This window comes from Crocodylus siamensis, chromosome 10 (genome assembly GCF_052110815.1).
Source record: "Crocodylus siamensis isolate JL-2025a chromosome 10, ASM5211081v1, whole genome shotgun sequence".
NCBI classification, from domain to species: Eukaryota; Metazoa; Chordata; order Crocodylia; family Crocodylidae; genus Crocodylus; species Crocodylus siamensis.
The window spans coordinates 17,334,165-17,360,537 of NC_143404.1; the positions used below are offsets into that span (position 1 = coordinate 17,334,165).

At 42.4% G+C, this 26,373-nt stretch overlaps 1 protein-coding gene across 1 annotated transcript in view; it reads right to left on the reverse strand.

The window, feature by feature from the left end:
- The window catches only part of CPEB4 (cytoplasmic polyadenylation element binding protein 4), a 70,095-nt gene that overhangs the window by 19,560 nt on the left and 24,162 nt on the right, over positions 1-26,373 (reverse strand). Inside the window, exon 3 of the mRNA XM_090064677.1 lies at positions 705-878. Within this exon, the coding sequence (XP_089920803.1) occupies positions 705-878 (174 nt within the window). The remainder of the gene's footprint in view (positions 1-704; positions 879-26,373) is intronic.

The following is a 26,373-nucleotide window of genomic DNA, read 5'->3' on the forward strand; positions in this document are numbered from 1 at the left end:
TCAGGACATAGCTGCTGAACAAAGACCGTTTCAACAATAACACCTCAAATGTAAAGGTCTCCCTATGGCCAACTCCTTAAACAGATCAGTCTGGTTTTATGGTATATAGGACAGGGGTCAGGCATCTACACAGCCCACGGGCAGAATCCAGGCTGTGAAAATATCAGATCTGGCCCATGGCAGCTGAGGAAATAGGCAGCATGGTGCAGCTGAAACAGCAGAGGTGGTTTCCCCAGGATGGTACAGTTTGCCTTGTTCCATCTATTCCCTCAACAGTATTTGCTGACTGTCCAAGATGCAGAGATTTGTGGCCCCCAGCATGGAGCCAGGCCACAAGCAATGGCCCTTGGCAACAAAAAATTGCCAATCCCTAGCATAGGAAAACAAACAGCTGTCTCACTTCTATGTTATAGCTAATTAGCAGCTCCTTATTTGCAACTTCAGAGTCACAACATATTCTGCGTTAGGATATGCATTGCTTGTCTTCTAACAACAGTCATAGAAGCTAGGGCCCCACAAGTGCTGGGGCTCCTCAATACCACTTTGGGTTTGGCTCACAGTTTGTAACACAACAGTCAAACACAACCTCCTCTTCCCTTCCCTCTCACTACCTCTAACTCATAGACAAAAAGAGTACATGCCATCATTGGTTACTTAAGTCTGTCTATGCCAGTATTTTTGGTTGCATGCATTTCTAAGCATACCTTCATCAATATCTGGTGGCAATCCCCCAACGAACACCTTCCGGGAATACCGTTCCACCCTTTCTCCATTTTGGTGAGAAAAGCAGTGTGGTGATCCTAAGCCACTATGGAGAGTCTGGTCCCCACGCCCATCATCCAAGAACCCGTCTTCCATTGGAAACAACGAAGACTGACCTAAAAGAAAAAGAAGGAAAAAACAAACATACTAACAGAACAAAGCATACACCAAGATAGTAGTATGTGAGAAAAAAAAAAAAGCAAGCATTCACTACTTGCTGTATAAGCAGTACTGCTGCTTGCAGCCTTCTCCTTTATTGTAGTAATGGGGATACTGATCATTGATATGCCATTTATTTCACGTAACCTCACAGTTTCTAATATTCTACAAAGATCAAAGTGTACTATTACTTAAGGAGCTCAAAAGAGATCTTTTCTTGTATTCAATTTGTTACTAAAAATTTTAAAAAACTGTTATCAGGACCAGCAACACAGAATTTTCCCAAAAGCTACAGCTCATCTTAATTCCACTGCCTATTCCCCCTCCCCTCCACACACACACCCCCTAAGATTTTTTTTTTTTAAATATATGCCAGACACACATTATATAAGCTTATATAAGGGACTTCCCAACTGTAAATACAACGACGTCATGTTTCATTTCCCAAACAACCGCTTATGCATACAGAAGGTAATTTCATAGTACAGCAGGTAAAGGACACACCAGCTAAATATATTAATTTTCCATGTCACTCAGTATGAAAATATTTAAATCACAAGTCATCCACTTGTAGATAACCCAAAATACTTTGCTAAAAAAAAGTAAGGTCACTGCAATTTCCTGAAAGTGATGGCTAAAGAACGTTTAAGCAATACTGTCTCACTCCTGGAGTAGATGAAGTTTACTTAGATGTTACACAAGAAGATTCGTTAATGGCCTCATTCTAAGAAAACATTTTGCAAGCATTCTTTCCCTACTGAGACAGTAAGAGGTCCTTCTACAATAACAGTGCATAATTCTTAAGTAAGATTCTTTGATTTATAAATACAGTTGTATAGTAATTCAAACAAACTGATCCCTTGAACAATATTTGCCTTTTATATTTGGTTACAATATACAATAGCTGAAAAAAACCCGGAAGATAAATACTGGCCAGTTTTCTAATAATAAACGTATTGGAAAAACAAGCAACATCAATATGCAGAATGTGAAATGTTTCTAAAATAATTTGTTTTTCCACAGATTACTATGCTGCAGAAGGTCTTTCAAATTTCATTACGATGTCAAGGCAGAGGTATCCATTAAAATGGTGCATCATTGCTATACAAAAAATAAAAAAAGATATAAAATTTCCCCTCCTGATCTACAAGTGAATATATTCAGAACGTTAAAGAATACTGATCAAGTCTTAGTTTCACCATTCAATCTTTTTTCCTGTGTGCCTCTTTACTAAAGGAACCTTCTGAAAAACTGACAAAATGGAATCATATCAAATCTCCTGACTGTTTGCTTTATAGCTTAATAGCTTTCACAGTTATTACAGTATTCTCCCATTGATCATCTGATTATCTATTTGTAACTATTTTGTCTATTAAGACCAGAATCCTACAGATATGGATGGAGGCAATGCATAACTCTGCATGCCTATGTAGCCAAGATGAAACCAGGGACATTTCCACTGTATGCTACATGGCTCAATATGCATATCTTTGCAGGATCAGGGCCACCCAGTGGCATGCTTATATATATAGATATATATATAGATATGCATACGATGAGTCATGTTATGCCATGTCAGGAGAACTGTTAGCACTCAACTAAAAATAGAAGCAAATGTAACTTCTCTAATGGCATCAGTCATAAATATATAGAAGAAAAAGGACCATTTAGCTCTTCGGTGTAGTAATTCATGTAGAGGACACGTATGCTCAACTGAACCCTGGCAGTACTATTCTGGGGCAGCATTTAATTCAATTCAATTCAAATGTTTGTTGTGGCATGCAGAGAAACTAAGCAAGCTAAGCTTAAAATGATGATTTCAAATCCTATCTTTTTAGGTTTGCCTAGTTAGCAATTCCATGTTATTAGTGCCATGAGACATTGTCAACATTAGAAAATTAAATAGGAATGTTGTTACCTCGCCTTCTCCCATATGTCCTTGCTGCATGTCAAATGAGAAAGAAAACAGCCTTTCAAACATTGTTATAAAGGACCAAAAGCTCTTGTTTCATCTCCTTTATGCTAGCTCAGTGGTTCTGAAGCCTTTGCACACTGCAGACCACTCAAGATGGCCTCCACCACCCCCAACTTCCCTGTACGTGCTCTGTTGCTTGGTTATTCAAGTCAAGATCAGGCTTGCAAAAGATAAGAAAAGAGACTTGCTTTTTAATACACTTCTTTTGGCTCCTTGATTACATTCTCATTTTGCACCTGTGCTCTTTAGTGTCCTGCTAGACCTGGGATTTTAAAAGTAATGAATTGCACCTCATTGCCCTGGGCACTACGTCACTTGTCACTTTGATTCTGCTATCCAGCACATTTGCTACCCCTTCCCATTTTAGTAGCCTCTTATATTTTATTGTGGATTAATTTTATACCAGGAAAACATTTAAGAGATACAGGGTGCAAAGAAGTGCTTGGACTTTTAATTTTTGAGAACAGGATGTTGACAAGCTTCTACCGTGCAATTGCTAGGAGGAAGTGAGCTGGAAACACGACGTATAACCAAAATAATGCTGCATAACAGCTCTATGGGCCACTTGATCTGTTTTGCCAAGCTTCAGGGGTCTTCAGATGTCAGTTCAAGAATCCATACGCTACCTTATTATATTGATGCTACCTCCTGCATTCCCTCTTTTGCGTTCCTCTCCAGGGTGCCTGGGGAAACATTCTACCATCAAAATGGTTAAAATGATCCCTATATTAGCTTCCAGAAGCTGGTCTATGAGGATATGGTCAAACTCCCTACTGAAACTTGCACATTTTATTCATCCTAAAGATAACACAGTTCAAAATTCACATCTAACCAATGCTTGCCCAACACAAGTTTGGAACATACTCCTAATTCTCTTTTCTCTTCTCATTCACAATCTATCTTGCAGATGCACAAGCCATGAAAGCACCTAGATATTTTTAAATCCATTGCATGTATTTTCCCCTTTACAGGCAATATATCAAGCCAAATTCCTGCCTGTTCCCTTTACATGGAAGGATCATGCACACCACAGATCCTAGGCACACTCCCAGGCACTAGGAATGACAAAGCCCAGATCCACAGTTTAGAACATCTCTCCCAAGCTATTTGCAGATATTTTGCACAAAACTAACAGCATAAATTGAGGACTTAAGAACAGAAACGAAGTACAGTTCTTATAGATTATTACTATAGGTATTTTTTTTTAATTAAGAAATCCAAGATGCTCCTATAGATCCTGAAGAAGTGAAAAGTTTAAGTTTCTCTTCCAAGCAACAACCGACCAGTTGTTTGGCAAGCTGGCAAGCGATCAGAAGCCTTTATACATTTGGAGAATGTGAAGCATTTTCAGAGTGCCCATCCTATAAAGCCATAAAATATTGTTTGTGATCTAACAAAACCAACACACACACAGCCCTCCTTGTTTGGTGCCACAACTCCTGAAAACGAGCTACTCAACATAGCTGTAATTCCTGTCGAGGGCTTGCAACCACTAAGTCAGCAGGCTCCTTGCTCCTTTGCCACCTGTGTCACTAGAAGCCATTATCAATATGAAACGGCAACTAGCCAGGGGTATTTCTTGTGACAAATACTGCCAAACAAGTTTGGAGAACCAACCTCCAAGCTGACAAACAACTGCAATCCTTCTGTATTTCTCACACAGCAAGCCAAAAATAAAAAAAATAAAAAATAAATATAACCAGGACAAAGAGGAACTAAAAGATACAAGCAAGTCACCCTATGCTGCAATAGGACAATGTGTGTGGACATTTTAAATTTTTAATTCAAAATATGGTAGTTTGTCACATTTATTTTATCAAATCAGAGCCATCTGACATGTCAAAATATTCGCTACAAGCCAAAGATATCCCAGTGAAAGGCAGATGTTAACCATCTCTGCCTATTTGTTTCAGAGCCAATGACACTAGTATTTTGTGCAGCTTAATGTTGTATTTGGTAACTTCTAAAGTATGACATTAACGCAAACTGTATATGGTACCCATTTTCCATGTAAGACTGGAAAGTGGACAAAGAGTTTAAAAACAGGATGGTCCAGTACAAAACAGAACCAGTGGCCACCCTAAGTAAGTTACATCCTTAACTGTAATGTTTAATGGATCCTGATGGACTCATGCTCCATAACTTCTTCTAATTCTTTTTTGAACCTTGTTTAAAACTTCAACGAGCTAAGGAGGATAGTTGGAGAAGCGCTGAGGTCCCGGAGGGGAGGGGAGCCAGGTGTCCAAGGACAGTGGTCGCTCCTTAAGGAGATGATTCTCCAAGCCCAAAGGAAGGTAATCCCAATGAGGATCAAAGGGAGCAGGAGAGCACACAAGCCTCCATGGCTCACCAAAAGCATCCGGGAATGTCTCCTTGCTAAAAAGGAGCCTTACACCTAATGGAAAGAAGGGGTCATCACCAGGGAGGACTATTCTGTAGTTGCTTGGGGATATAGGGGGGTAGTCAGGAAGGCCAAGGCAGAGATGGAACTGGGACTAGCTTCCCAGATTAAGGACAATAATAAGTCCTTTTTTAAATACATAGGGGGTAAAAAGAAGGTCCCAGGTAATGTGGGGCCCTTGCAGGACGCATTGGGAAATGTGGTCGTCACACCAGACGGCAAAGCTAACATGTTTAACGATTTCTTTGCTTCCGTCTTCCTAAGTAGGGACCCGAACAGCCTCCTCCCTGCTGGGCCCCCCTCAGGCCCCGGGGGAGGCACACCTGGGCCACGGGTTAGCGAGGATTTAGTTAAGGAGCTTCTGGAGGGACTGGACGTATTCAAGTCAGCCGGCCCGGATGATCTCCACCCTAGAGTTCTAAAGGAACTGGCAGAGGTCATTGCAAGTCCCCTGGCGCGGCTTTACGAGCACTCGTGGTGCTCTGGTGAGGTACCGGAGGACTGGAAGAGGGCCAACGTGGTTCCTATCTTCAAAAAATGCAGGAAGGAGGACCCAGGAAACTATAGGCCGGTTAGTCTTACCTCGATCCTAGGCAAGCTGTTTGAGAAAATTATGCTGGCACACATCCAGGAGGGGCCAGCAGGGGACTGCATGCTTAGGGGCAACCAACACGGGTTCATCAGTGGCAGGTCCTGTCAGACCAACCTGGTGGCCTTTTACGATCAGATCACCAGGTCATTAGATGCAGGGGTAGCAGTGGATATAGTCTTCCTCGACTTTCGGAAGGCTTTTGACACAGTCTCTCACCCTGTTCTCATTAAGAAACTGGGGGGCTGTGGTGTAGACACCCACACAGTCAAATGGGTCACCAACTGGCTGGAGGGCCGCACCCAGAGGGTGCTAGTGAATGGGTCCTTCTCGGCCTGGAGGGACGTGGGCAGTGGGGTTCCGCAGGGCTCTGTCCTCGGGCCCGCACCGTTCAACATCTTCATCAGTGATTTGGACGAGGGGGTAAAAAGCACCCTGTTCAAATTTGCTGATGACACTAAGATGTGGGGGGACGTGGGCACACTGGAAGGATGCAACAGGCTACAATCACACCTAGACAGGTTACAAGGGTGGGCGGATGAGAATAGGATGGGTTTCAACACAGACAAGTGCAAGGTGATGCACCTGGGGAGGAACAATCGGCACCAGACCTACAGGTTAGGGAACTCCCCTCTTGTCAGCACGGAGGCGGAAAAGGATCTTGGGGTCATCATTGACTCCAAGATGAGCATGGGCCGGCAGTGTGGGGAGGCAGTTAGGAAGGCCAACCGCACCTTGGCATGCATCCACAGATGCATCTCGAGCAGGTCCAAAGAGGTGATCCTCCCCCTCTATGCGGCACTGGTCAGGCCGCAGTTGGAGTACTGCGTCCAGTTCTGGGCGCCACACTTCAAGAGGGATGTGGACAGCATGGAGAGGGTCCAGAGGAGGGCCACTCGCATGATCGGGGGCAGCAGGGCAGGCCCTACGAGGAGAGGCTACGGGACCTGAACCTGTTCAGCCTCCAAAAGAGAAGGCTGAGGCCTGTTATAAACTAGTCAGGGGGGACCAGCAGGCATTGGGGGAGTCACTGTTCCCCCGAGCACCGCCAGGAGTGACCAGGAATAACGGTCACAAGCTGACAGAGGGTAGATTTAGGCTTGACATCAGGAGGCGCTACTTCACGGTCAGGGTGGCTAGGGTCTGGAACCAACTTCCAAGAGAAGTGGTGCAGGCTTCTACCCTGGGGGTTTTTAAGAGGAGGTTAGATACACATCTTGCTGGGATCGTTTGACCCCAGTACTCTTTCCTGCCATGGCAGGGGGTCGGACTAGATGATCTGCTCAGGTCCCTTCTGACCCTATGAAACTATGAAACTAGCAGTTTCATCTCAAATAAAGCCTCTAAGGAAACATCTACCAGCCATGAAGTATATCTCCTGGATCTCAGACAAAAGAACAGCTGCCTACAGAGTTAAAACTGAGACTACATCAGTGCTCCTTTGTACACTTGTATCTTTATTGATCAACCTAGATCTTAATCCGGTATCACCCTAAACTTATGTGAAAAACACCCAAGGCGCAGCTCACACAGGAAAATTCAGTGAAGGCTTAAACTTTATCCCTAACTCACTTTATTGTACTGCTAGCGTGTACTATACTGTTATGCTGAATGGAAGGTGATCCATTATTCTGAGACCAACTAAGAAGGAGACTATACAAATCAGCATTGCTAGACATGCAGGATAAGTGAAGGTATATTATTCTATGAGGGGGTTTTAAATTTTCCCCAAGACCTTTACTAACAAGTTTTCAACGTTCAGATGGCAATTTCAACGTATTAACTCAGAAAAGGTCTTCCACAAAAACAATGGCTAAGAAACTGAAAAACACCAATCACTTGTATTCTGCCTTTGCAGCTTCCGATCCACGTAACCCACTCAACTAAAGAACCACACTAAAATGTATTTAACTAGAATACTTCACTTGCACAGTAGATTTTATAATTTCCTCTTATTCCAAGACACTCAGGGAAACACCTATCCTACCTAAACTCAACTCTTCCCCTGCCTTGGTCTCCCCTTCCCGCTGGAACTTCATGCCATCTCTCATACCTACGTTCCAGTCATGTGTCCACCTCTCCCTTCATTATGGAGATTACAAAGCTACCACCATACAAGAATAAATACATAATTCACTTAACTTCCACACTAGTCACAATATTTTGCCCATTTCTTTCAGCATAACAAACATTTGTTATCTGAGTATTATTTGTATGCATAAACCAGCCTCTTTTGATCCCACTACTCACTTTGCAATAGAAAAATACTCTGTTGAACTACAGCAGAAATGAAGAAGGGGAATTAGCTGCCAATGGGATGCCATTGAAAACCTCGAAATTGCCAAGAGACAGCCAGTTTCAAGGCTGCCAACAATGCAGCCCTCTCAGCACCCTGCAATTCATAAGGTGTTGCTTACAGTAAGTTTGGGTAAGTTCATAACCTTCTTCTCATTCCCAAGGTTATCCATTTAAGTGGAAAATGGTGCTATTTAAGGAGCAGACGGTATGCTTGTTCCTTCAACTACACTGACAGCTTGTGGCTGGCAAGACAAAGACCCTGGGGGAAATGGGAGGAAAGGACTGCCTTAGAATTGTTTAAATTCCTTAAGCCATGAACCTCAAATAACCTGTGTGTATGGGAGAATTCTTGCACCTGTGCAGAGCCTCTGTGATTTGTGGATATGAACCACACGCAGGATCACAGCCTTAATAAACAGCATTGCAAAGGCAAGATAAGATGGCTGGGGAAGATGGAAGGCTGTTCTTTGCTTAAAGGCCAGCATATAAAAGAAACAGATACCAGAAATTATTCTCCTGTTAGTATGTTCCCATTTCAGTGAACAAACACCATCCTAACTTCCTGAGGCCCTAAACTAGACAAAAGACTTATCAGTCTTTAAATAGAACACTTGTTAAATCCTTGCTTCAACAGGGCAAGCATACCATAGTTCACATATACCAAAACACAGTTCCTACTCCTTGGCTGCCACTCCAAATACACATCTTTTACTAGATATTAGTTATTAATATGCTCTCTTATTTCTCTCAGCTTCGACACCTAAAAATAAAATAAATAAATAGGTGAGCTTCATTAGTCAGTTTCAATTAATTTCAGACTGCCATGTTCTAGCAGAATGGTGAGCCTGCAGGAAAAAGTATTTATTTTAAAAATAAGGGACAAATGTTCCTACTGAGTTTGGATTCCACAATCAAGCTGCTTTTACATAGCAGTCACTGTAGTCAGACTGTAATCCAACTGCATCCTTAACAAGCATTTTGACCACTGCAAAGAAAACGAACAGTCCATAAATGTACCTCACTAGCTAGTTTTTAATTCCCTCTCAACCTATACTAGAAACACAGCCAGAAATAAAGTGACAAATCAAAACACTTGCCACTCTGAAGACACTCATAAATTCTGAATACTGCTGTGGCAGGGTTAGGGGAATCTGGAAATAGTAACTAGGAATGCAAAAAGGTTTGCCAATGATGTCCAACAACTTCTTTTTATAATAAGTAAATAAGAATAAAACAATTGAATAAGACAACATTTATTATGTAGAACATGCCAACCAGGGTCCTGAAATCACTGATACAGTCCCCTATATGAACATCTCTCTGAAGTTATTGTCTTGTTTTCCAGAAGCTTAACTCCTATAAAATAAATGAGTCTCCACCTGACTTCTAGGGGTGTGCAAAGCGGACCCTATTCAATTCAGGGACAGTGATTCAGTTCGTTTATTTGGGTCACTGTCCCTGACTCAATTCAGCTGAATCCAAATCTGAAGATTCGATACTGATTCATGGAATCAGCAATTCAGACAAAAACAGCTTTAAAGCTTGAAGTAGCAGACACAGCTTGTGATGGCTGCGAAGCTGGGGCACAAGGAGTGTCCCCCAGGAGTGCAAGGGGACCCTGCACATGCTCAGCAGCAAACCCGGAAGTGGACCAGAACTTCTTTCGGTCCACTTCCAGGTCTGCCAGGGAGTGTGCTGGGGCCCCCCCGCGGCCACCCCCAGCTTGGAAATCAGTCACAGGGAGACCCCGGATGCCCCCCCCCAGACCAGGAGACACCAGTTACAGAGCCAGGGGTGCGGCGGGAGGGGGCTGCATGCTCCCCAGCAGTGGACTGGAAGTGCTTCTGGTCCACTTCTGGGTCTCCTGCACTCGGGAGCCCCCCCATGCTTCTGTGGGACACTCCATGTGCCCCAATATCACAACACTCATAAGACCCTGCTACCCAGAGGTATTTAGAAAAAACATTTAAAGCTGTGTCTATTTCAGAATCGCCAAATCTTTCCGAATCGACTTGGAGGGTTCCGATTCGATTCGGAGAGATTAAGCGGTCCTCTGATTCAATTCAGATTCAAAGATTCAGCCACCGAATCAGAAAAGATCTCGATCATATCGAATCAGGGACCAAAGCTTTGCAAAGCCCTACTGACTTCAGGAAGGAATTGTTTACTTTAAAGCACCAGATGCAGGTAGGTCATCAGGAGGCTGCAGGGAGCCTGGAACACTGGCTTCAAAGGTATGAATAAGAGTTCAGTCAACTGCCAAATTATTTCACTAAGGAGTTAACCAAGGTGTCCGGGAGTAGTTATTAACATTGATGACATACATTCTCTCACTTCTCATGGAAGGGGAGATCACAGAGTGGCCATTTAGGAGCAATTTATCTTTTTTGTAGCCACAGTAGATGCCATTTCAGAGATGTCACCACTTTTCCCTGTCCTACTGAAACCAAGGCAGAGCTAAGCCCAATGGAGTCTATAGATATACTGAACCCTATCATTCTGCTAGCCCAGTAGAAGTCAGGGATCACACATTATCAGACTTTTAACACCTCCACACTCTTCTGAGTAGCAATTAGTTCTAGTAATTTGTGCAGGTAGAGCTTATTTTGTTGGCAAAGCTCCTCCCCCACCAACTGACCCTAGAAGACAATCAATCATGTTGCACCATTCATAGCTGAAAGCTGGAACAGAATCACCCAGTGAAAGGGAGAGGGAAGATATACCATTGGCAGTCATTAAAACATATTAGAGACATGGACATAAACACAAGAGTTCAAAATCACCACATGCAGAAGAGGAGACAGCATTACACCATCTTACTATCAAACCTTAAAATGGCTGATCCCCTCTCACCAATCCCATTGTACAGTACAAGTTACACTGTACGTTTAATCCACTTAGTTTTTTCACTTACTCCTCTTCAAGGTTTTTAGACAGTATTAAAGGTCCTGTGCACTGGCTAGCCAGTTTCATTTCTATTTAAAATGTAAAGCAATTGTAAATGCCTTTTGAAATTTTACAGGATTGTTTCTAAAAGTGAAGTACTATTTTTTTTATGTTATATGAAAGATGTATAACTTCAAGGACATTCTATTTAAGTAGCTGAATTTATCCACTTTTTTCTGCAAAGCACCATACTGACAGCAAAGGCCTGCTTTTAAAACATGAGGTGTAAAACTGTACATGTGCTTTTTGTGATTGTGCACATAAGGGACCACCATGGGCCATAAGGCACAGCAAGAGACCATTAAAAACATGAACTGTAGTAAATGTATGTGCAAGTTGGACATCCAATATTTTTCAAAAACAGGCCATAAAGCAGGCTATGATAGCAAGAATTCACTGTGTGCCTGACTGTCTGCAACAGCAGAAAATCGGTTTTACTAGTTTCACAACTAAAACCTATTTCTGCAGCTTTTTAAGTCTTATTATAGACTTGGGCTTTGACTGATAACAAACAACTTATGCATGCTAAAGTGACTAGAATTTTATTGGTAGTGTTGAGGTGATGCTGTTGCTGTGATAATATGCAAGAGGCAAGGATTCTTGCAAGTAACATCTTTTATTGGACCAACTGCATGGTTGGGGTAGACACAGGCAAGCTTTAAAATATCACAGTACCCTTACTCAGGTCTCAGAGAGAAAGATGTAGCCAACCATTTCACTCCCAGAAGCCTGAGGAAGGGCACTGTGTGTGATACCTGAGAGCTTGTCTATGTGCACAGTTGGCTCAATAAAAGATATCACACAAAAGAATTCTTGCCTCTAGAATTTCACTGTCATTTATATTTTTTCCTTTTCCTTGGAAGACAAGGAAGATTACAATTTAAAAGCCAGATTCAGCCACTCATTGTAGCTCATTGCTGCAAGACTGGATCCACTGGATTCAGACACAAAAACGGTGGTACTCAGAGCATGTCTTCATAGTACAATGCAACATCATGTTGAGCTATCCAAGCAGGCTTCAGAACCAGAAAACACAGCCATGTCAGCAGAGCAGTCTGCCTAGTTTGTTAGCCAACACAGGCTGCACCAGTGCTGGAACCTGAACTGATATCTCTGCCCAGTGCACAGAGTCATTCAGACATACAGGTACTCCTCACTTAACATCGTCCTGGTTAACATTGTCCTGTTATTATAGTTTCATAGTTAGTAGGGTTGGAAGGGACCTGAGCAGATCATCAAGTCCGACCCCCTGCCATGGCAGGAAAGGGTACTGGGGTCACACAACCCCAGCAAGGAGATTGTCTAGCCTTGTCTTAAAGACCCCCCAGGATAGGAGCCAGCACCACTTTGCTTAGAAGTTGGTTCCAGATCCTATTACGTCGCTGATCTATTAGAGAACATACTTGTTTCAAGTCACGCAATGTTTGGTTATAACATCGTTTGGCCACCACCTGCTAGTACATAACTACTATGACGTAACCAATTCACTTAAAGTGGCACTTTTCAAGAACGTAACTACAACATTAAGTGAGGAGTAGCTGTACCAGCTTGTTCAGAGATAGCATGGTCAGCTCTGCACAGCACAACATGGTATTGTGCGGGCACAACTTTCCTCATGTTATATGGCATCTTATACCAAGAATAGGACTTCACAAATAGTCTCCCATGGGACGAGAGTAATATGCTCAAAAACCCACTGCCAAGGTCTTTTTTATTTTCCTAGAGGTCGGGGTGGGAGGGGGTTAAGAATAACTGACTCACAACAAAATTAGCAGTACAAAAAAACCCTGAAAGTTCAAGTACCAGCCACTGTTCCCAATAGGCTTCCCACACTTCTGAATATTCAGAGCACCATTTTCCTTCAGAAAGCTGTCCTGTCCTGAAAAGAAGTTTGCTTCTACAACTCAAGGGCTGAATACAAGGACAGTGTTATATGTAAATTATAGAATATGAAATTATGTGTAAATGCTTTGGAGAGGACAGGAAAAATAGTTTTTTGCTGGTTAGAAATTTGTCCAATCCATTATTGGAACATTCAGATCACTCAAACTCCTCTAATAATAGCAGTGAGCATGCATTTTGAAAACACTGCACACATGGGCTGAAAATTCCTGTCTCAGTCCATCATATATGTAGGAATAGGTGTGCATATGTATTTTTAAACAAAACACCACAATTGCGTACAATTTAAAACCAAGAGCTCCCTCCACCATACACAATCAGGAATAGATAATTAGCACAGATGCTGGTGTGAAAAACAGGTATACACCCTTTTCAGAGGTATTTTGCTGTAGGTACTGAAAACAATAGCCTTTTAATGCATCAGGATGTAATGAATGCAGCCGATCAGGATATACTGTGAATGCCTGTTTTGCTCTCTGAATGCATTCTATCTGCTGCAGCATCACTGAAAACAATGGGTTTTATGTTAACAGGTGTGGCCCTGGAGACTCACTCCAAGCTGGCTTGGGAAACAGCAAGCATGAATCAGATGAGAATACTGCACTTGTTTATTACTAAGAACCATTCATATTCACATTCAAGAGTTTTACAAGAAGGAGCCAAATTTGCTACCACAGCACTTCAGGGAATCAAAATCAGGGAAATGATCCTGCTCTTTCTGTATAGTGAGCAAAAAGGATTCTTCATATCTAAGCAAAAAGAACCATATCCATGGAAATGGGTGGTCCATCAAACTAGCCTCTCTCAAGGCCAAAAAGCAAGCTGGAAAGTACTACACCTACCCAGTATTAACTGAAAGGCTAAAAGAATTAGTCTGAAAAAAAAGTAAAGCCACAACATACTTAAGAGTGAAAATATAGGACACATTACATGACAGACTTCCCTCTTAGAAGTATGAAAAAAGAGTCAATCTAGCAAAGTAAATACTAGCATAAAATTCAGACAGCATCTGAAAACCCACTGACACCTACAGGAGGTATCCATGCATATATTAAATGTAATGTCAAATATGCCATAAACCCCAAAAGTACAGTTCATTTGACTCAGCACAAACAACACAACTGCCTTTCAGATATACTGCAATCAATCTTGCAGAATCCTAAAATCCAAAACAAGCATGCTGCAACATTTTTTCCCTTTCAGCTATTTTAGGAGGAACACAATGTAATATAAAAATCCCTGTGGCTGCAGCCAACACCCTGCTTTGGTAGGTCTGCAGATTAAGACATTACTGGATATTTTTCCCATGGAAAGTTGCACGCTAACTAATTAGATAAGTCTACAGTAACACACAGGCTGCTTTTCAGACAACACTAGCCATTCATAAACTGAAAAGGAAATAAGAGGTCACATGCTGGAAGTTTGAAAGAAATAAATGGGTACGAAATCTCCTAATGTGAAAGACTGTATCCCAAATTTTAAAAATGATTCTCCCAGACTTGTCCAGGGGAAAACAGCCGTGCTTGAGATTAAAAACTTGCCGTATAAAACTAAGGTAAACTGGAACAAATAGGTTGGAAAATGGCTGCTATTCATCAAGCATTTAGTCGCCAGTGAGTAGGAAAACCAAGTCCATCTACTTAGCATTACTGGAAAAGGTTATACTAGCACAGCACACATCTGACACTTGCTCATCTAATACTCAGTGCTTATTTATGGAAGCCAGATCAAATGCTGGAACATGAGAAAGATTAAAGAGAACTGTATATATGGCTAAGATATGAACCCCATTCAATTTAACTTCATCGTCTGTAGTGAATCTTTTCAAGCATCACACACTTTGGGTCTTGGAGATACACATGCTCAAGTGAGCCTATGGTTCAATGCAACTGAACCTGCACGAACGTTCTAGTAAAAAAAAGCTTCCAGGTTTTATCCAGACTCCTCACACCTGTAAAACGTGGCACACTGGCCTGTCTGTAACAACCATTTCTAAAAACTTGCTAAGCTTCTAACAATACTGATAAACAGGAGAGCAGTGGGTGCATCTACACATGCAATTAGTGAGATGCAACAAACTCCGGGGCAGTTTGGTGCCAGAGTTTATTGCTCCCAGGAGCAGCATTTACATGTGCACCTAGACCACAACATGTTGAGCTGTGGCAAAGCAGCCACAGTTGGAAGGGGAACACAGGGACTCAGCCTGCCAGTCTGAAGCTGCTCTGCCCTGGCTCAACAGGCTGCAGAGGGGCTAGCTTGGACACAAAGGTGCTACAGTGCGAGACTAGCTGGCAGGCAGCCCCCCGCACTGTAGCATCCTCATGCACCACCCAGCCCCAGTCACCGTCTACACATTTCAGTGCACTATATAAATCCACCATAGGATAATACTTGTCCCAAACAATACTACCTTACAGTCAAGCTAATTAAATTTACTGCACCCTTATAGGGGCTCACATGTAGACAGTGACTCTTTACTGAGGAGCTAATTAGTCAACTCTGCAATAAAGTGATGCACCCAGTTTTAACAACTACTCACACTATGCTTTAGTACCTTGAAGGGCCAGAGAGAACTGGTTACCCTGTTTCACATCTATGCTTTGTGGCCATGTATAAAAAGACCAGGACTTTACTGAACTTTTACAATACAAGGCTGCAAGTCTGATTAGGATAACTTATTTTACATTCAAAGGTAGCAATACTCTACAGTTAGTTTTTTTAGTTTGACATTAAGCAACCTCCTCTCTCTCCTAAACCCTGCTGAGGAAAACTTCAACAAAGACTTTCGGCACTGAATCTTTTGAAGACATCCACACTGATGCACAATGATTTCTACCAATATACCCGCGCTGACTAGTTGGACTGGTTTCATGGGGTAAAGAAAAAGAGGCCAACTGATCATAGCAGACTGATGGCATAATATTCTCTAATGGACAGGTTCGATCATACCGGGCATTTTATGTGCACAAATTTGAAGGTAAAGCTCTTAGAGAATGGATACCTATCATTTAATGTTAATTACAAAGGTTCTGGTAAAGCTGAAAGGAGCTCACTTTTTAGGTCTTTAAACTGCCAATGCATAACAGTTTCTCAATAATGAAAAGATTCCATGCTGCTGTTTCAACACACCATTTATCCAGGCAGAAACACTCATCCTCTTTTATACTCCTGCCATCAGGGATATTATGATATCCTGCTTCATGCAACCACGGCACTATTTTATGGACTAAGCCCACAAAAACTGATCCTGGACACACCGTAGTCACTTCTCAGCTACACATGACAATGAACCAAATCCTGGTCAAACTTAGAGGAAAGCTTTCTGCTGTAAACTAAGGAGTGCACTTGAAACCACTTCAGAACTGTACTCCCATTAGTAAATCTATACACTACACAATATACCCCATCTCCTCAAATCCAAAACAAGGTTGTTCCCCTGCCCGCATTCGACATGGGGGGGAGGGCCCTTGTCTTGGACTGAGTATAAGATGCACAGCTGCCGCAGCTCTGACTCCAAACCCAACCCAGGCTCAAGGCTGGAACTGAAGCTGGAGCAACCGCCTCCCTCCTCACCAATTGTAGATGCAGCAGCACAAGAGCTGCTACAGGGCTAGCTCAGGGTCAGAACTACCCTATGCTCTGTGACCCAGGCCAGAAAGGGACCAGAGCCACACCTGACAGTAGCAGCAGGGGGGTCAAGGATGCCAAGAGCTGCTGGTGGGGAGAGAGAGGAAGGAGTGGCACCACAGGGCAGAGGGGGCAAGCACTTGCTCTTCCCCCCGCCCCCCACTCCCTACCCCCTCTGCAGCTGTGCACAGGCTGAATTCAAGACAACCCTTCATTAATTAGATTCTATACATGGAAAATTATAACAGACAGTATACATTTTCCATGTATGGAAGCTAATTACTAACGGGGAGGTATCATCTCACATTTAAAGTAGTTTTGGATTCGGGTAATTCAGTAGATTGTTGTTTCACAATTCCACATTTACTAGCTATTCTGATTGACTGAAGTAAGGCACCAATGTTAAGCAGATCCAAGATGCATTTCTCTGGTGATTCTCTATGTGATAAGCTAGCACTTAATGGCAAGGTGCTATTTGATCCTGAATGTAAATGGAGTAAAAAGTGGCTGAAATGGCAATCTGGAATGTTATGTGAGGTCTTTGTTCCTTTTTTAGGCATCCTCTTGCTTCACTCCTGAAGCCCAAAGGATATAGGTATAGGTCATAAACCTACATAACTGTAAAGTCATTTTAAAGTAATTTCTATGTGGAATGGATGGACTTCCTGGCAAGAGAGAAAAAACAAGGAGCTCACACACCCCTCTTGGCCAAATACTTTTGGCAAGGCATTATTTGAACCTGTACTTAGCTTTTGGGGAGGAAGAAAGGGAAGACATCTGAAGAAACTGTGAAGCTTCTTCACAAACCTTACATTCATAGCCCACGATTACATTCACTGTTCTTAGTGTCTTTATGTGGAGCATTTCCCCTCAAGCAGATGTTGGTCTCTTCCTATACCAACTACTAAACAATTTAAAGAGAGGCAGGCTGTACTCTTCCCGTGCTTTAATGAATAACTGGAAGTGCAGTTCCTGCACATGATTCATGGCAAAGGCTGGTTTTACATCAACATGTACTAGCAGGCTGCAGGATTTAAACAAGTATGGCGTTTTATGGACAATAATAGGTTCAAAGTAACTTACTATTGCCTGTGAAAAGAATTATCATATGCCCATTTGGAATATTACATGAAGTCTTTGTTCCTTTTTTAAGCATCCTCTTGCTTCACTCCCAAAGCAACAAGGAAACAGCAGTACAAGCAAAGCTAATATCAAATACTCAGCTCTTTGCAGCAAAAGCTTCCCCATTTCTCATTTTCACAATAACGGGTACAGATAAGAGGGCTGCTATTTTACAAGCATTAATTCATGCGGAAACTGCCTGCCTCACACACACTTCCTTCTACACACAACAGTATCATAAACACGGATTCTCTCTCTGCACTGCCTATGTTCTGAATGGCATTTATTAGACTTTTGGTAAAAGCTTAATCCTAGTGAGGCCAATCATGACATCCTGTTGAGTGCTTTTCCTGGCAAGTCACAGAGTAGTACCCACCTGAAGAGGTGCCTTTTAACCTCTCCTACAACAGATATTACTTGACAGTGTTTTAAATGCTGTCACTGTATTTGGCAACAGAAGTTTCCTTTGTTCCAAGAGTCAAATTTACCCTTTCTCACTGTAAATAAAATTTAGCCTGATATCTAAAACTGAACATCTGCAGTTTCCAATGACTTCAGCTAGAGCTGCAAGTGTGCCACACATCTGAAAGTAAGGCCATCAGTGGTAGATTTAAACAAAGAAGAAAAAAAGAAAGAAAAAGAGAAAAAAAAAAAGAGAGAACAAGAAAAAAGAATTCAAACCAATCAATTTGGTTTATTTTACTGTTTAAGGCACCATGCTAGGAAGATAACATATAAATACATTAAATAGGTGTGTTTAGATTGCTCTCCTCAAAATTATTTTCACTTCCAGCTAAAGTCAATGATAAAGCTTGTTCCTCAACACTCAAATTCTAGTCTTCTGAAATCTTTCAAGGGACTTTAAATAAATAAACCAACCTGTCAAATTTAAACGTGATGAGCAGTCACTCTTTACACACAACCTATTTGGGCCCATCTCGGTATGCAATCAGAATTAGTTTGCATTATGTTTTTAGAGGCAAACGAAGCCATGGAAAGAGACTGAACGAGCTTTTGCCACTGGCTGTCATGTACATGCTGCCAAATTTAAGTAGTATGAGGTCTCAATCTCACCAAGGCAGGGCTAGACTTTCTTTTTAAACTTACAAATGATGGGAGAGTTTTACATGTATTCAATGTGAAAAAGTTGACACGGATGACACAAAAACTATTTATCAATTTAAAAATGTTTGGAGTTCTTTAACCCTGACAGCCAAAATACAGCAAAACCAGGGCTATACAAATATTTTTAGGAATGCATAAGTGCATTTTCCTAGTAGAAAAGAGAATTCACAGTAAAAGCAAGCATCTTAACAGGAAAGGAATTCAGTCAATATATACTGTGACATCATGTTTCTGAATCGCTATTTCTGTTCTAAGCACTGTTACTCAGTGTTTAAAACTTGTTTTCATCTTTTTTCCTTTTAGGACTGCCAGACATTAACTTCTTTAAAAGATTTAGTTTGCAAAGTCAAGCAAAGTTAGGCAATGCCAGCTTTTACGCTTCCTTGCACAACCTTAATTTGACCTTTGTGTCTATCCATTATGGTGCTGCCTTTAATTATGTGATCACACAGTGGAAAAAAAGACAAACTGTGCAGAGGATGAAAAGTGTCCAGAAGCCCTTATGACCACTGTGAAGACATACCCATATTTTAATCAGCTGTTTGGAGAAACTACAAATGATTTGACAGAGCACTCTTGCTATCATCCTAGAAGCCAAGAAACAACCCCATATTACAGGGCTACATTTGTGCCTGTATGAGAATACTTTGCGCAACTTGGCCAACTTCACGTTCCAGTCAGGAAACAAATAGTTGAAGATGCATCTAGGTATACAGAAATCGTCCAGATCGTAGAACCAGCGTGCATCATGCCTGTAATGTAACCAGCCTGGACTCTGTTATTCTGAAGAGGATATCTACAACATCCCCTCAAAAGAACTGCACTCCTGCAATCAAGAGGAACACAGAGGCCTCCTCTTTAGGTAATGTAGACCCTGGTTCCTTTTATATATGCCGCTAATGCACACTGCGTTCTTGCCCTTCTGTCCTTACTACCTTTTCTGCAGCACTGAGCAAGTTAAAAAGTAGAAAGCAAATCAACCCCTTCCTTGAAGAGCTTCCAATCTAAGAGAAAAAGCTGATCCTACAAGAAAAAAGGCATACGTAAATAATTGCAAAATAGGGGAGGGGGTTTGAAAGCAGGGAGGAAAACATGTCAAATAATACTCAGGGTGCTGCTTAAGGTTGACTGATTGAAAGATAACCCAGAAGGGGCAACGACTCTCAAGGAAGTTAGGCAAGCTATAGGCAAGAAAATTATATGAAGCCTGCAAGGAAAAGGGAAGTGTGGATTTAACCTAATACAGTAAAGATGTCTGACACGATCCCAGACAAGATTTTCAACATTACTTCCACTGACTTCACTGGCACGTGATGGGTATTTGACATATCTGGGGGAAAGGGGAGGGGGTGGCGGGGTGAAGAGGAGGAAATCAAACCACTTATTTAGTATTAATACCATTCCTGAGTATCGTCAGCTTAGAAAAAGAATATTTTAGATAGACTGGAAGTTTAGGTTGATGAAATACACGTGAAGGTCTAGGATTGCTAGATCACCTGGAGATTTTGCATTAAGAGGAAAAACTATCATACCTGAACCAAACAATGGAATGCATTACATTTCACCTAGTACACTGGAAAAAATGGCAGCTATTAGAGATGCTTCAGAGAAGGGTTAAATAATCTCAGATGACAAGAACCTCCAGGCAAGTTAATAGGAACCTTCTGCATTGACTTCAATGAGAGCCAGGCCTTTAATGCCCTGGGCAAATTTTACTGTTCCACAGCAGTATGGGAACGAATTTCTTACCCTTAAATGGCAGCCTGTTCATGCCCTGAAGCATGGGACTGGATGATCCTTAAGTTTTAGGTCAGATAGCATAAATGCAGGTGTTATTCTTGCTTAGGTGGATAATTCCATTCATTCTCAATATCTTAGAGTAGGAAGTTAACAAATGCTTAAGTAATGTTTACTGACACTTTGCCATGAGACTGAATCTCTGGTTGGTTTGAGGTTTGCATTTTCGAAAACTCTTCAACGTCTGCATTTTTAGAGGAATGAAAGCTTCAAATGAAGTATTTTTAATTAAAAATACCACAGCAAATGCTGCCAGACATAATTATCTTCCTTTACTTGTCAACCTTAATTTCATTCTGACATGCACTTGGCACAAGCCAGACCAAAACTCCAAATGTGGTCCTAAACTAAGCCAGAATGTCAACATATGGACAAAGGCCAAAAACTCTCAGATTAACACTTCCTTCTAAGAGACTTACCGTACCCTAAAACCTAAGTTCAGTACTGACATATATTAAGGAATTAATTTAGCATACATGGCAATTTACCTCATATAACTAGGAATTTAAAAAATAAAACAATAACTGGTTCATTTTCAAATCATTTTGATTTGGACTACATTACAGTAGTCTCTAAGTCTGCTTATACCCATGCTCGGGGGGGGGGGGGGGGACATTTTAATTAGAGCTGTTCCTGGACAGCCACTCTAATAAAATGGCTCACTGTCACATGTATTAAGCCCCTGCGTGTTTTAAAATGGCTGCAGAACACATTATCTGAACTCAATCAACAAGGTTTAGATAAAACACCCCTGTGGCCATTTTAAAACACACCCGGGCTAAATACACCTGATGGTGAGCTAACACTGCTGCGTTCCAATTAGAATACGAACAAGGACACGTACAAGTGACCTAAATATTGGCTAACTGCAAACCAATTTTAATCATAAAGATAATGTCTTAAGTGTCAAATTCCTGGGATTTTTATAATGGTCTCAGGGTCAGGAAGCAAAACTGTGGAAAGGAGGCTCAGATATCACTGAGATGGGCATTCTTTAAAAAATGAATGAAGAGCTTCAGTTTTCATATGGTAAGGCTCATTTTCTGAAAAATTAAGTTTAATTGACTTTATCTCAAGTTGGGTAACCCAAAGCTTAAAAGATACCAGCTCCACCACCATCCTCCTCCTCCCAGTCCCAAACTTCAACGTCTCCTAAGTCCTGAACTAAGTCTTACACAATAGAGTTTCTTGGGGTAACTGGAAATTTCTAGTCCATATTTCTTTTCTAGATTAAGGGATACATTTGGATTACATTTCATCCACACAAACTCCACTTGTTCCAAAGTTACACAATTCTAAATTAAAACAAATGTTGTCCTTTTGTTTTCCTAAGGCCACAAATGTATAGTATAGGGCTGGCCAAAAAAGTCAATCATCACAACATGAATTATATTTCAATTTTATCTTTAAATGATTTTTTAAGCCCTGATTAGAAAATGGGGAAACTAGCTCTTAAACAGATTCGAAGCCTTTTGAGAGTTCTCACGATCTCTCTTCTTCCCTAAGTATCTGGATTGTGAAGTATGCCAGTTTTGTGTGCACGCCAGTTTTACACGTACGTTATAAGTAAAGCATCTTAATTATGCAAAAGGCTGATGGGGCCTGCATGTGGCCTCAAGCATACAGTACAGCCATTTTTCCAGTCTCCATTTTTGCTCACTACTTGCATCACAGCAACTGACGTAAACAGCAGTCCAGACTCCAGCGTGCTACCAGGAAGTAGAAAACAAACTGCAGCCATTAAACAAAGACTCAAAGGAGCCTCAAACAGGCTGCAGTGATCTATTTCTGTATAAACTAATGAAGAGGTTCCCCACCCCATTCCCAGGGGGAATCTTGTCAATTTGCAGCCGCTTGAGAATAAGGCAGAAGAATTGCTAGTTCAGTAATGATGCATGCCAAAGGCCAGTAACCATGCGAGAAACCACAGCGCAAGCACTACTATTCCCTCCCCAGCCCCAACCTCAGCCTCCCCCATAAGTTACCTTGTGCTGGAAAACCTTCATGCACATACAGGACTGCAGCTTCTGCTGCAGGCACTTAAGAAAATAGCAGCAAGAAGACGAGGAGAGGCAGGGAGAGCAACAGTATTTGGGTCATTCCATCAGAGTAGTCCCTGCAGGGGGGACTTATACGTTTTTTTTCTTTCTGCTTCCTGCCCTTCTAGGCAGATCCTGTCCACAGAAACTAAAGTTGGCTGTCACACTGACTATGTTACCCATATTTCAGTATACAGCAAAACTTACAAGGACTTCTCCACTTCTCTGTGCGTTTAAAATGCCCTCTCACCTGCATTGCACAGGACTTGGTATCACCCAAGCAGCTCGGGGAAAGTGAGCATTGAACAAGCAAAGATACTTTCTTCCATGGGAATTTTTTGCAATCAGTAAATACTGTAGGCTCAGAAGCCAGAAAAGGAGGTTCTGTTTTCTTGTTTTCTTTTAGGAAAACCCAGTGACATTCATCCCACCCCCCGGCCCAGTCAGCTCTGATATTTTTCAGAGGGAATTTGACACATCATTGATTTTTCTAGCTAAAATTATTCATAGCAAAGCCAAGCTGCATCGTGTTCCATGTCTCTTCCATGCAGATCTAATGTTGAGCCCGAACAACCAGATTCTACTGCAGCTACACTTCGGAGGCCTTCCGAGGAAATTTAGGCAGGGCCAATTTAGGGAAGGCTGTAACAGCAGTCTGTCCTGATCCTGCATCTCTGAGTAGTCCATATGTGGGCTGCACCAACCTGCCTGCCATCTTCATAGAAGGATCAGAAGCAGCCAGTATATTAATTTAGTGTCAGAATTTAAAGTCTTCCTGAACTATCCATCTTACATGAAGTATATAGAAACAGTCCAAATAGTTTGGGTACCAGAAGCAGCAAAGCTACATTTGGGCTACAGGAAAAATCCAATAAAACATGTAAGAGGGATGAGAAGTGAGTGCATGTGCATACAGAATAAAAATGAGTGTGATGTAAAAATAAAGCAATTAGAATAAAAGCTTGCAAAGCAAGAAAGCAAGGGACTGGGAGTTCAGCTACACTTGGTGAGAGATCGCATGCTCTGTCACAAAAAGCCCCCTAACTTCATTAAAGCAATGGATAATTATAGGACAGGCAACTTCTAATTGCCAAATCAGAGTTCATACAACCTGGCAGAGCTGAGGTAGCATAAGTCCTACTTCATTTATTTCAGAACATAACTTAGCTCTACTAGATTGCCGTACGTTTTAGAAATGTTTCAACTGGTTGTAATTTCTATTCAGTTCTCAACTCAACTTGAAGATCCCACAGGGCTCTCCATGACTATGCAAAAGTATGAGTTCAAGGACTCCACAATTTACCATGCGTAGCCATCATTTAATACAGTAATCCACCAACACTTTGCAATCAGAGTTTGATCCAGCTGTCCCAGCGCAACAATGATGTAGTTCATTTGCAAGTATTAAATTTGATCTACTTATGTTTCAAATGAGTCATTTTTTTTTATTTTTTTTTACAAACTGTTCAGGCAAGAAGAGGCTCAGAGTGAACTGGTCATTCTGCTTGTTCATAAACAAAATTGGAGGTTGTAGCGTGCCAGCCTTTTAGTGCACACTGCTGTACAATACAAAAGGTATGTGGTCAGGAAGCCATGTTGCATGGCGCAGAACACCACACAAAGCAAAGGTCTGCATACCCTCTGAGCCCTGGAAGGATAGTTTCTAGCTCCCAGAGTAAGTCCAGGGGACAGCTGCTTCTAACCATTAAGTCTGACATCGCTTTGTACAACAAAGCTGGACTCGATGATCTTCCAAGGTCCCTTCCAGCCCTAATGTCTATGAAATCTATGTAACAAACAAAACACCCCTCCCACTTCCCCCCCTAAAAAAAAATTAATAACCAGGTTTTTGTATCAAAGATGCCAAAGGTACACACCCATCTAATCCAAACTATAGTCTTAATCATTTGGCAGCCATAGGCCTGGGATGATCATGTGTCTCATTTGCACCGGGACAACCTCATTTTAAACATTTGTACTAGGGGACCGGTCAGTATCTGCAAACTGATGCTTTCACTAGTTTCCTCCCATTTTCAGACACTCCCCTAGGCCCCCAAAATAGCTGTATATGCCAGAGTGCAACGGGAAGTTCAACAAATACGGTTCCTCTAAAAGTCTCACCCAGGAATAAGGTCTACTGTACTAAATTTTTCCCAAATTTAGTATTTTGGGAATACTAAAATTCTAAGTACTAAAAGCCTGTGACCAGGGAACAGGGACTGCCAACAGGGGAGCAGTTTGCAGGCAGTTCCCAGTCCAATTCACAGGCAGGAGTACATACCGTGTAGAAGTACACAGGAACCTCAGACAGACTTCAGATAAATGAACAAGGAGGGGGGCTACTATGGGAGTGATGAAACAGAGCACAGCCAGGGACCCTGCCCTGCTGCTGCCTTTGGCCTGGAGCTCCTGTGAGGCCTCAACCCAGACAGGCCCCTTGGATGGGTCAGCAGTGCCCTGGCCTCACGTCTGCAGGGGTTGCCTGCCAGGAGCTCTGAGGCCTGGGGTAGAGTGGGGGCTGGGGGTTCCCTTGCCTGTCCCACATGTGCCCAGATTGAGGCCCTGGAATGGCAAATGAGGGAACGCCAGGAAGAGGTGAGCAGGCTGCGGGGGATCAGGGCTGCAGAAGATGAGATTGATGGATACTTTCATTCTTTGCAGGATCAAGCACCCAGCACAGAGACATCATGGGAGAGTCCCAGGACAGCTGAATGGAGGACAGTCACCTCCAGAGCTAGACAGCGTGCGGCTGTGACTGCTTCCCCAACGCAACTGGGGAACAGATACAAAACCCTGACAGCACTGGAGGATGATGCAGCAAAGGAAGCCGCAGGGGAAGACATCCACAACAAACAGCAGGCAGGCTGAGCAACAATTGAGCAGCTGGAGGAAGAGACACCAGGTCATCATTATGGGCGACTCCCTCCTGAGAAGCATGGAGGGGCCTCTCTGTCAACTGGATCCCACAGCATGGGAGATTTGATGGTTACCCAGCACCAGGATCCAAGACATCCCTGCGAGGATTACCAACCTCATCCAGCCCTCTGATTGCTATCCCATGGTCCTCATCCATGTGGGCATGAATGATGCGACCAGGAGTAGTCTAGACCATGTCATGAGTGACTACAAGGCTCTGGGGGCCAGGCTTAGGAAGTCAGGGGCACAGGTGGTCTTCTTGTCCATCCTTCTTGTCAGCGGTTGCCATCAGCATCAGGATGCCTGCATCAGGGAAGTCAACCTGTGGCTCTGGAGTTGGTGCCCTCATGCATGTTTTGGCTTCTACAACCATGATCTGCACTTCCATAAGAGACACATCCTGGGATGAGATGGTCTTCATCTCTCTTCTAAAGGTAAGAGTCTGTTCTCTTACAGGCTGACTGATCTCTTATGAAGGGCTTTAAACTAGGTTGGTTGGAGGACAGGGAAGCAGAGGATAAGGAGACCCTAGGATCAGCAAGTCACAAGCAATGCACTGGATCATCCCAGGTAAGCACTTAGGGGCTCGACAGATATCAGGACAGGGCACCCATCATCAGGCTTAGATGTCTCTACACTAATGCTAGGAGCATGGGGAACAAGCAGGAGGAACTTGCACTCCTGATTGCAAGCAACAACTTTGACCTGGTTGAAC